Here is a 12795-nt window from a genome sequence, read left to right on the forward strand (position 1 = left end):
CCATTAATTCATCAAACCCATGGTGTCTATAAGAAAGGTTTCAGATAGAAACGTAGAACATAGAAAAATAGTTGCAAGAATAGGCCATTCGGCCCTTCGAACCAGCACAGCCATTCAATATGATCATGGCTGATCATCCAAAATCAGTACCCCGTTCCTGCTTTTTTTCCATATCCATTGATTTGTTTAGCCTGAAGAGCTAAATCTAACTCTCTCTTGAAAACATCCGGTAAACTGGCCTCCACTGCGTTCTGTGGCAGAGAATTCCACAGATTCACAACTCTTTGGGTGAAAAAGTATTTCCTCATCTCAGTCCTAAATGGCCTGGAGAAGTCTGAAAAAGGGTCTCGACCCGAAACATCACCTATTCCTTCTCTCCAGAGATGCTGCCTGTCCCGCTGAGTTACTCCAGCATTTTGGATCTACCTTAGATGTAGAAGCACACCCAGGTCTCGTTGCACTTCCCCTTTTCCTAATCTGACACCATTCAGATAATAATCTGCCTTCTTGTTCTTGCCACCAAAGTGGATAACCTCACATTTATCCACATTATACTGCATCTGCCATACTTCTGCCCACTCATCCAACCTATCCGAGTCACCCTGCAGCCTCATAGCATCCTCCTCGCAGCTCACACTACCACCCAGCTTTGTGTCATCCGCAAATTTAGAGATGTTACATTTAATTCCCTTGTCTAAATTGTTAATATATATTGTAAATAAATGGTCTTCTAGCACCGAGCCTTGCGGTACCCCGCTAGTCACTGCCTGCCATTCTGAAAAGAACACGTTAATTCCTACTCTTTGCTTCCTATGTGCCAACCAGTTCTCTATCCATGACAATACCTTACCCCCAATATCATGTGCTCTAACTTTGCACACTAATCTCTTGTGTGGGACCTTGTCAAAGGCTTTTTTGAAAGTCCAGATACACCATATCCACTGGCTCTCTCTTATCCATTCTACTTATCACATCATCAAAAATCTCCAAAAGATTAGTCAAGCATGATTTCCCCTTCATAAATCCATGCTGACTTTGACTGATCCCGTCACTGCTTTACAAATGCGCTGCTATAATATCATTAATAATCAATTCCAGCATCTTCCCCACTACTGATGTAAGGCGAACTGGTTTATAATACCCTGTTTTCTCTCCCCCTTCTTTCTTAAAAAGTGGTGTTACATTGGCTATCCTGCAGTCCACAGGAACTGATCCAGTTGAGAGAACATTATAAAATGATCACCAATGCATCCATGTCCTTGAGTGCTCTGGGATGCAGACCATCAGGCCCTGGGGATTTATCTGCCTTCAATCCCAACAGTTTACCTAACACCATTTTCTGACTCGTGTGGATTCCCTTCAGTTCCTCCCTCCCTATAGATGCTCGGTTCCCTAGAATTTCTGGGAGATTGTTTGTGTCTTCCTTAGCGAAGACAGAACCAGAGTACTTAAAGTTTAACTGTTTTGCGATTTCCTTGTTTTATAAATTATAAATTCATCTTTCTCTGATTGCGGGTGAACAATTTCTGGACTTCATCCATGCGATCTTTAAAATATTCCTGCAGCTCTCTTGTTATCCACTCATCACTCACCAGAGTTTGTCCCACCACACTTCTTTCCCCACTTTCTCCCCCACTACAATCAGTATGAAGAAGAATCCTGACCCGAAAAGTTGTCTGTCCATATCCTCCAGCAATGTTGCCTGGCCCACTAAGTTACTCCAACACTCTGTATTCTACACAGGATTTTAGCACCTGCAATTCCTTATGCCTCTATTCTACACCACATTAAAATTAATACAGGATACACTTCATCATTTGGACATGAAAAGAACAACACTTAATTCATATTAGAGTGACAGTACACTGTAAATGATGTCATTTCCAAGCCCGAAGCATGAGTGGCTGAGTAGTTGGAACAAACTCCGACTGACACTCATGAAACATTTTACAGCCATTGATGGAAATCTGTGCCGGAGATGAGAGTTCAGTCTTAAAGTATGCAAAATATATTGTTCCATCCTCTCAGCTGAATCACATAGTAGAATGTTTGAGCCAAACGCTAGTAAAAATAGAATTTATAATGGCTTGCTTATATCCTTTAAAAAAAAAAAAAGATCTATTTTAAAGCTGTTAATGTCAGTTTGTTTGGGCAAAAGGTTAAAAGAATTTGCGATTTATGAAAGTAATTTGTGTTTTGTGCTCTTTGTAGATCAGCCAGATCCTGAGGGTCAAGGGTTTTGTCAAGCAGGATTTAGTCTTGAATTTACCCAGGTAATCTTGAAATGTATTTTATTTATATTGTACTTTACTATTAAAACAAAATGCAATTGATTTTTGAAATGATATACCATCTGGCCATGGAGATAGAAGGAAAGGGAATCCAAGCACATAACTCATGAATGGTTCCCGGTTCTGAGCAACATTAAGTGAAACATGGCAAGTGTCTATGCTGGGAGGGGGATGATGTAATTTTTATACTTTCTGTCCAGTTTGAGTAGCACATTAGTGAAACAGTAACTATGCTTGGACATGGAACAGTGTTTGGCAGTGGATCTTAAGTACAGAAAGGAAGTATTAAACAAGTAGGCACCATTCCATAAAAAATGTTGAAAGCATAATTTATTATTACCATTACACCACTTCAGAAATGTAGCGTACTGTTTTATGTAAATAACATTTGATTAGAATAAGGATCATAACATCACCTCTATAGAATAAATTGACTGGTATTTGATTCATAGTTGAGTAAACTAAATTTGCTTAAATATGATGCCTTTAGGCATAGCAATGCTGTTTTACATTATACTTGAACATACATTGAAAAGTATGTAAACTTTTCTGGCAGGCATTTAATTTTTTTTTTAATGGTAATCTGCAGTCTTCAATACAACTTGCACCAAATTTTCAAATGGGGGGGGGGATTGAAGTGAGAGGCAACTTCAATTTCAGTACTGCAGTTAGAATGAAGAGCTGTTTCTGTGCTTTGGACATAAATATCTTAAACCGAGGATAACACAACAATTTATGAGATTGGTGCGTGTGCACCTGCCCACAGAGAATGAAGTGAGTAGAAAGAAAGTGAAATCACATGTTGTATGTTTTCAGTCTCCATGAAGCATGAAAATGTAAAACTTTGTAGCCAGTGGCATTTCCAGGCAGCTGAATAAAAAAAAAAAAACACTCAGTAACTGATACCCCGATGTTTTGGACTCAGTTAATTCACAGGGTTTTAGCATCCTTTATGTACAGTCTGTCATGTATCATTTTGCAGCATGATGCCAAAACAAACAGAGGAAAAAAAACATAATGCATAAACATTAAAAATGTGTAAATGCTTGCCACACCCTGATGTGTCTGCAACTTTTTTGATAACTCTGTAAATGATTATGTTCCCATTCATTTTTTTGTGTTTATATTACACGCACACATGGTATTTCTCACTGAAACCACCAAGTAACCTTTCTGTAAAATGTTGCAATTATATATGTTTCAATTACATCAGTTACATTTTATGCTTCTAATGTCATTTTGTGTCACTTTTTATTTTGTTTAGGATGGGAACCTGGTGCTGGGTGGACCGGGCAGTTTTTACTGGCAAGGTAAATCAGTGACTTTTTTTGTGCATCAGAGCGCAATGCATCCATTGTAGAATCATAGTGCTATCATTAGTTCAGCACAGTTGTCAGTGTTCCAGATGTTATGGTTCTTAAAGGGCAATGTAATCGTCTATTGATGTGAAGAATTTTGCTTAAAGTGTTTTCCTTTAACTTTTTCCTTGATGTCAGAGCTAATAGCTTCTATGGTTCAGGATTCAAGAGTCAAGAGAGTTTATTGTCATGTGTCCCAGATAGGAGAATGAAATTCTTGCTTGATGCAGAACAACAGAATATTGTAGGCATAAATACAGATCAGATCAGTGTGTCCTTATGCCATAGAATATATATATATATATACAAGACTAAGTGGGACCCGTTGGGTCCCAGCATCATACGGGAGGGCTGGTCCCCCTACACAATATTCAACCTCTCCACCAATTCCAATATTGCTGGCCAGTGGGGGGGGGGGGGGGGGGGGGGGGGGGGGGGGCTTTCTGTTGCGCTAGTATGAGTGTTGTGGGCCGAAGGTACTGGTTTCCAGAGGGCTAGTATGGAGTTTGTGGGCCAAATTGATTTTTGGGCTGGCAGCACAGTCACTGAGGGCTGGCAGCTCAGTCACTGAGGCCTGGCAGTACAATCACTCGGACCTGGCAGGCTGGCGGCTGAGAAACTGCCAGAAATTCTGCCCAAAACAGGTGACAGACTGTAAGAGAGAAGGGGGAAGAGGGTGGACTGAATGGATTATTGGGCTGGCAGTTCAGTCACTTACAGCTGGTGGGCTGGCAGTTCACTAACTCACAGCTCATGGGCTGGCAGTGCAGTCGCTCACGCCTGGTACGCTGGCAGTTCACTCAGTCACCCCACCTACCTTCAACCCCCCCCCCCCCCCACTCTGCTCCTTGCCATTCCCCTCCCACCCACACATTCAGTGCATCTCCCCACAACCTCCCCCCTCATGCACTCTTAGTGGCTCTCCCACAGAGCAGCCATTCCTGCCTATTAGGCTCTATTGTGATGAAGAACACACAGCATTAAAAGTGCAAAAAGGTTTTATTAAAGTTTAAAATGTGAATGACTTAAAATATAAGAACAATTTAAATTTTAAAGATGAGATTTATTAAGTTTTTACTTGTTGTGTCTTGTTGCGTCTTGTTGTGTTCTGCTGCTCACTGCCTCTTGATGACTATTTCCTGTTGATAAAAAGAGACAATTTTAATATAGAGAAAGTCAGCGGTCAAATTTTAAGAAGAAAAATCTGAGAATATCTCAGAAGTCATCGTTCAACGAAGCACTCTATTAATGACAACATTCTTGGGCGATGTTCCATCCTTCAGGAAACCTTTGACATTTCCCTTCATATTTCTGTTGAGCTAGTGTGTTGGGCCAAAGGTACTGGTTTCCAGAGGGCTAGTATGGAGTTTGTGGGCGGAATGGATTTTTGGGCTGGCAGCTCAGTCACTGAGGGCTGGCAGCTCAGTCACTGAGGCCTGTACTGGCAGGGGGGGGGGGGGGGGGGCACCAAATGCTTGATGTTGCTGAAGACATCTGGAAGAGTTCTGTCCACAACTTCAAAGCATTCTCTCCTAATCATTGGACATTCATCCTAAACAATGACTTTCACTTGCCTCGTGAAATGTGCCGTCTTAGAGTTCTTCTCGATGTTGCACAATGTATCCTCGGCCACTTGGATGGGTATCTTGAAGGTATCAGGCAGAAATGTAGCTGATATCCCACAGGATACTACAGCAATAGCCACATCACCTTGACCTCTAACATTTCCTGACATGATGTTGAAAAAGCAGCCGAAAGACAATTTCAGTTGTTAATGAACACTGAAGATTTTGTGCAAAACATTTTTTTTGAGGTGGGGGCTGTCAGGGTGGGGTGGGGGGTGGTAAACATCATGCAGCCAAGGGAGGGGCACAGCTTCAGGTGGGGGTTCTCGTGAGCTGATGAGAAATGGGGGGGGGGGGCTCATGCAGGTGATGAGGGCAGCTTCAGTAGGGGGTGCATCCTATAGCCAGGCGGTGGGCAGCATCTTGAGGTGGGGGATGTCAGTGGAGGAGAAGGGGCAGTGAGCGATTTACTCATGACCTGTGGACTAACTCACTGCCTTGGGATTAACTCATGCCCTTTAGACTGACTGACTCTCACAGCTTGTGGACTGACTGATGCCCGACTTCTGGAGTCACGTCCGACTTTTGTAAACTGAAAACGGTAACATCTACATTGAGGAACAGCTTCTTCCTGACAGCCATCACGCTATTAAACATAACAAATAAGCTCTGAACTACAAAATACTATATTATTTCACACACACACACACATATATATTCACACGCACTCACACACATATGCACACACACTCACACACACACACATGTATTCATACACACACATTCACACACACACACACACACATATACACACGCACATATTCACACACACACACATGCAGATATTCACACACACACATATATTCACACACACACACTCATTCACACACACACAAACTCAATGACACACATTCACACAAAGACCCACACACACATAGACTCATACACATACACACACACACACACACACACACACACACACACGGACTCACTCACTCACACACATGCACACACAGACTCAATCACACACACATACACAGACTCATGCCCCTCCTCAAGACGCTGCCCTATGGGTGGTAAATGTCGTGCAGCCAAGGGCAGCTTCAGGCGGGGGTTGTCGTGAACTGATGAGAAGGGGGTGGGGTGTCCTCATGCAGGGGATGTGGACGGCTTCAGTAGAGGGTGCGTCCTATAGCATGGCAGAGGGCAGCATCTTGAGGTGGGGGATGTCAGTGGAGGAGGGGGGCAGTGAGCAATTTACTCATGACCTGTGGACTCACTCACTGCCTTGGGATTAACTCATGGCCTTTGGACTGACTCACAGCTTGTGGACTGACTGATGCCCGACTTCTGGAGTCATGTCCGACTTCTGTAAACTGAAAACTGTAACATCTACATTGAGGAACAGCTTCTTCCTGACAGCCATCACGCTATTAAACATAACAAATAAGCTCTGAACTACGAAATACTATATTATTTCACACACACATATATATTCACATGCACTCACACACATATGCGCACACACACACACACACACACACACACACACACACTAATATTCACACACACATATATATAATCATGCACACGTACACACACACATATTCACACACACACATACATACACATATACACATGCACATATTCACACACACACATACACACGCACACATATTCACACACACACACACACACACACACACACACGTATTCACAAGCACACACATTCTCATACACATATTCACACACAGACTCATTCACGCACACACAAACTCAATGACACATACATTCACACAAAGACCCACACACACACACATAGACTCATACACACACACACACACACACACAGACTCAATCACACACACACACATACACATATATATATATTCACACACACACACATATATATTCACACACACGCACATATATAGACACGCACACATATATATTCACACACACATTCATATATATTCACACACATACATATATCCACACATATATATATTCACGCACACATATATCCACGCACATACATATAGACACACGCACACATACATATTCACACATACATTCATATATATTCACACACACATACATATATCCACACATACATATATCCACACATATATATATTCACGCACACATATATCCAAGCACACACACATATCCACGCACACATATATCCATGCACACATATTCACACGCACACACACACATATATATACACACACACACACACATATTCACACACAAACACTAAAATACAGTGTGTAAAACGAATATTCAAATCCTGCTGTAGAGTCTTTTGCTGAAACAAAATGCTGCTTTTAAATAACGTCCAACAAACACACACTTACCGTAGAGAAAGCAGCCGAATATTTGAATCTTCAAATCCTGCTGAAACACAATGCTGCAACAAACACACACACACAGCTTTTGCTGAAACACAATGCTGCAACAAAAACACACACACACAGCTTTTGCTGAAACACAATGCTGCAACAAACACATACACACAGCTTTTGCTGAAACATAATGCTGCAACAAACACACACACACACACGCAGCTTTTGCTGAAACACAATTGCAGCTTTTGCTGAAACACAATTGCAGCTGTTGCTGAAACACAATTGCAGCTGTTGCTGAAACACAATTGCAGATTTTGCTGAAACACAATGCAGCTTTTGCTGAAACACAATGCAGCTTTTGCTGAAACACAATGACGCTGTGGCTACAACAAACAAACACCAGTTCTGTAGAATTTTCAACACCTCGTGCACTCTGTGGGCAGCGCCATCTTGCCTCCGACCGGAAATGACGTCATCGCCGGCGGCTTGCCGATCACCGGAAATGACGTAATCGCCGCCATCTTGCAACCGCCAAAATCATAAAATGAGCGCCAATTTTAAATTTAAACACAGTTCTGGTCCAAATAAAAAGCTTTATTCGTGCTTTATCCGCCTGAAAACGTTGCAACAAATCCATTTCAATTTACATGAACATTTCAAAGACAATACAGACATCATGCTTTAGTCACCTGAAAACGGTTGCAACCATTTTAAAACCCAAGAGAAACAAATTTGCAAACGCTTTATAACAATAACAAATGCTTTTTATTTTCAATACACATTTCAAAGACAATATAGATAGACAAATTTACAAATGCATTTCATGTTCAATACACATTTCAAAGACAATATAGATAGACAAATTTACAAATGCATTTCATGTTCAATACACATTTCAAAGACAATATAGATAGACAAATTTACAAATGCATTTCACGTTCAATACACATTTCAAAGACAATATAGATAGACAAATTTACAAATGCATTTCATATTCAATACACATTTCAAAGACAATATAGATAGACAAATTTGCAAACTCTTTCCAACAAAATGCCAAGAAACTTCAGACCATGGTGAATGGTGAACAACATCCATATCAATTGGCTGAAAAAGCATATGGAGGGGACTCATCTTGGAGTAGAGCTGCAGCTCAGAGAGCCGTGACCCTTTCACTTCGTGGTCCAGAAGAAAGTGATTGAAGCAGGACACTTCCGGATTTTATAGTCCCTCCCTCCCCCTGCTGCCAGCGGGGGCAGTAGAGAGAATGGGGAATGTTGTAAAAAAATTAATATCTCTGTCATATTTCATCGACGGGAAAAATCCTCAGCACACATGTGGTGGAGGGGGGCTCTGAGCGAGGTGGCCAAAAATGACGGCCGTAGGTGGCGGCGTTCTCTCGGATATCGCAGCACAGATCGCCAAAACCGGTCAAGAACAGAGTTTTACTAATATAGATAGATAGACACATAAATAAACAGATAAAGTGCAGTAGGCTGTTATAGTTCAGAGTTTGTTTGAAGTTGGCTGATGGCTGTGAAGAAGTAACTGTTCCTGAACCTGGATGTTGCAGATTTCAGGCTCCAGTACCTTCCACCTGATGGCCATGGAGAGATGAGTGTGTGGCCAGGATGGTGTGGGTCCTTGATGACGCTGGCAGCCTTTTTGAGGCAGCGACTGCGATAGATCCCCTTGATGATAGGGAGGTCAGAGCCGATGATGGACTGGGCAGTGTTTACAACTTTTTGCAGCCTTTTCCACTCCTGGATGCTCAGGTTGCCGTACCAAGCCACGATGCAACCGGTCAGCATGCCCTCTACTGTGCACCTGCAGAATTACGAGAGAGTCCTCCTTGACATACCAACACTCTGTAATCTTCTCAGGAAGTAGAGGCGCTGATGTGCTTTTTTTATGATTGCATCAGTGTTCTGGGACAAAGAGATTTTTGGAAATATGCACGCCCAGGAATTTGATGTTCTTGACTCTTTCCACCATTGACCCATTGATATAAACGGGATTGTGGGTCCCCATCCTACCCCTTTCGAAGTCCACAATTAGTTCCTTGGTTTTGCTGGTGTTGAGAGCAGGGTTATTGTGCTTACACCATTTGGTCAATTAGTCGATCTTACTTCTATACTCTGACTCGTCCCCATCAGTGATACATCCCACAACAGTGGTGTCGTCGGCGAACTTGATGATGGAGTTAGCACTATGTTACTCAGTCATGAGTATAGAGTGCGTACAGCAGGGGGCTGAGGACGTAGCCTTGTGGTGCTCCCGTGCTGATTGTTATCGAGGATGACACATTTCCACCAATACGGACAGACTGTGGTCTGTGAATGAGGAAGTCGAGGATCGAATTGCAGAGGGATGCGCAGAGACCCAGATCTGAGAGCTTGGTAACCAGCTTAGAGGGAATGATGGTATTAAATGCCGAGCTGTAGTCAATGAATGACAGCCTGACATATGAGTTTTTGTTGTCCAAGTGGTCCAGAGCGGAGTGGAGAGCCAGTGAGATCGCATCCACCATTGATCTGGTGTGGTGGTAAGCGAACTGCAGTGGATCTAAGTTTTTGTTGAGATATGAGTTGATTTGCGCCATGATCAGACTCTCAAAGCACTTCATCACCACAAACATTAGTGCCACTGGTCGATAGTCATTGAGGCACGTCACCTTGCTCTTCTTGGGCACCGGTATTATTGATGCCCTTTTAAAGCAGGTGGGGACCTCAGACCTCAGAAGTCAGAGGTTGAAAATGTCCGCAAAAACTCCAGCCAGTTGATCCGCACAGGTTTCTAGAACACAACCTGGTATACCATCAAGTCCAGGCGCTTTTCGAGGGTTCACCCCTCTGAACGATTTTCTGACGTCAGCCTCTGTGACTGAGACTGAAATACCATCACAGCGAATGGGGGCTTGGGAAGGCACATTGGTGTTCTCCCTATCAAAGCCTGCGTAACACACATTGAGCTCGTTAGGGAGTGATGATTTGCTAACATTTGAGCTGCCTCCCGGTTTCGCCTTGTAGGAGGTGATTGCATTCAAGCCCCGCCACATTTGGCGAACATCCGTCTCATCCTCCAGCTTGGAGCAGAAGTCACTTTTGGCATTTTTGATGGCCCTACCAAGGTCGTATCTGGACTTCTAGTAGACCTCTGTATCTCCAGACCTGAATGCCCGGGATCTGGTCTTTAGAAGAATGCGGATCTCATAGTTCATCCAAGGCTTCTGGTTAGGAAACACTCCGAAGGTTTTTGTTGGGATGCAGTCCTCCCCACATTTCTTTATGAAGTCTGTAGCGACTGTGGCGTATTCATTCAGGTCCATTGCCAAGTCCCTGAACATGGCCCAGTCTACAGACTCCAAACAGACCTGGAGTCATTCCTCCACCCCCCCCCCCACAGACCAGATCTGTACAGTCCTCACCTCTGGGGGTGCGTTTCATGCCTCCGGTTCTGGGGGGAGGGGGGGTCCTGTGGCGGCTTCCAAGGGTTGGGCCATCCCAACTATCAAACCCCTCGGGAATTGTTGAGTCCAGAGGCGGCCCTTAGATAGAGGGATAAAAGGCAAGGGTTTGGGTGCAATCTTCCTCTTGTTGACTTCTCTGATACCAGGAAGGACATAATAAAAGGTATCTCCCGAAACATCTGGCTTCTCGCTTTCATTTCAGGCCCTTCGCCCCACAGCCTAGTCTTTTCAATCTTTCCTCATATACAGCCGCCATCCCAGAGATCAATCTCGTGAACCTACGCTGCACTGCCTCATTCACAAGGATGTCCTTCCTCAAATTAGGAGACCAAAACTGTACACAATACTCCAGATGTGGTCTTACCAGAGCCCTATACAACTGCAGAAGTTGAAATCTCCGGCTAAATGCCTCGGGGTAAGCCGCCTGGTGCTTGTTGACCATGGCATGCAGCTCCTCCAGTGCCAGACGGACGTCTGCTTGGGGTGGGATGTAGACCACGGTCAGGATGATGGAGGAGAATTCCCTCGGTAGGTAGAAGGGACGGCACTTCACCGCCAGATGTTCGAGGTGTGGAGAGCAGGAGTTGGACAGGACTGCCACGTCTGAGCACCACGCAGAGATGACCATGAGGCAGACGTCCCTTCCTCTCCCTTTCCCAGATGCCTGCGTACTGTCAATACGGTGGATGGAGAACCCTTCAGGCTGGACCGCTGAGTCTGGGAAGCTGGGGGTGAGCCATGTCTCTGTGAAACAGAAAGAACATTCCCTCAGCACCCTTTGATAAAGCAGCCTTGCCCTTAAGTCCTCCACTTTGTTTTCTCGTGACTGTACGTTGGCCAGTAGGATGGTAGGGAGAGGGGGCCGAAGTCCCCTACGCTTCAGTCATACTTGTAGTCTTGCCCGACGGCCACGTTTCCGTACTCCATGAAGCCCTCCTCGGTGTTTAAAGGTACAATACCTACGAGTCTCCGCGAGGTCGGGGATTCCCTTGAGATCGGGAATTCCTTTACAGTCGGCACCTCCAGCTCTGTTGCTGCTGGGAGATCCTGCCCGACGGCTGCGATTCCGGACTCCATGAAGGCCTCCCCGGTGTTTACAGGTACAGTACTTACTGTATTTGCGCGCCTCCGCGAGGTCAGGGATTCCGCTCCGTTCGGAGATTCCCTTACTGCCACTATCTTCGGGAGTTCGCAGTTGTGCTAATGCATTTAAATGCATTAGCAGCTCGCTACTTACATCGTTGATTTCTGCAGTTTCATTGATACAGGTGAGCTCAGAAATACAACATTTGAAGATTTTCTGTTGTGGCACAAGTTAATAACAAAATTGATGGTAATAATCTGAAGTTAAGTTGGGCCCTGCAACTAAGTTAATGGTGCCTCTTAATCAATGCTTATTACCACTGGGTGTGCAGTAGTTTTATTGTGAAGATAAACACAAAATGCTGGAGCAACTCAGTGGGTTAAGCAGCATCTCTGGAGAAAAATAATAGGTGATGTTTTGGGTTGAGACTCTTCCTCAGAGTTGGGGAGGGGGGAGCTAGAGGTATGGGAAGGAATAGAATCAGGTTCAAAATATATTCAAAAGATGCTTAAACTGAACTAGATTCAGAAAAGCAAGAATGTGTGTCCATGATCATGGCCATATGTCAAAATTATTATTTTTTGGTAGAATGTTACTGGAATCGAAATAGTACTGCCAAGATACTTTTGATTTTGGATATATGGCTGGATGTATGATTTTGGTATGTGATTGGATAA

The 12795-nt window shown here is 43.8% G+C and overlaps 1 protein-coding gene across 2 annotated transcripts in view; it reads left to right on the forward strand.

The window, feature by feature from the left end:
* itga8 (integrin subunit alpha 8) overlaps nt 1-12795 on the forward strand; it is a 256311-nt gene that overhangs the window by 11724 nt on the left and 231792 nt on the right. For both annotated transcript variants that reach the window (XM_033012781.1, XM_033012773.1), the window contains exons 5-6: nt 2212-2273; nt 3556-3601. In XM_033012781.1, coding sequence (XP_032868672.1) covers nt 2212-2273; nt 3556-3601 — 108 coding nt within the window. The remainder of the gene's footprint in view (nt 1-2211; nt 2274-3555; nt 3602-12795) is intronic.

This window comes from Amblyraja radiata, chromosome 2 (assembly GCF_010909765.2).
Source record: "Amblyraja radiata isolate CabotCenter1 chromosome 2, sAmbRad1.1.pri, whole genome shotgun sequence".
In the NCBI taxonomy this organism is placed as follows: domain Eukaryota; kingdom Metazoa; phylum Chordata; class Chondrichthyes; order Rajiformes; family Rajidae; genus Amblyraja; species Amblyraja radiata.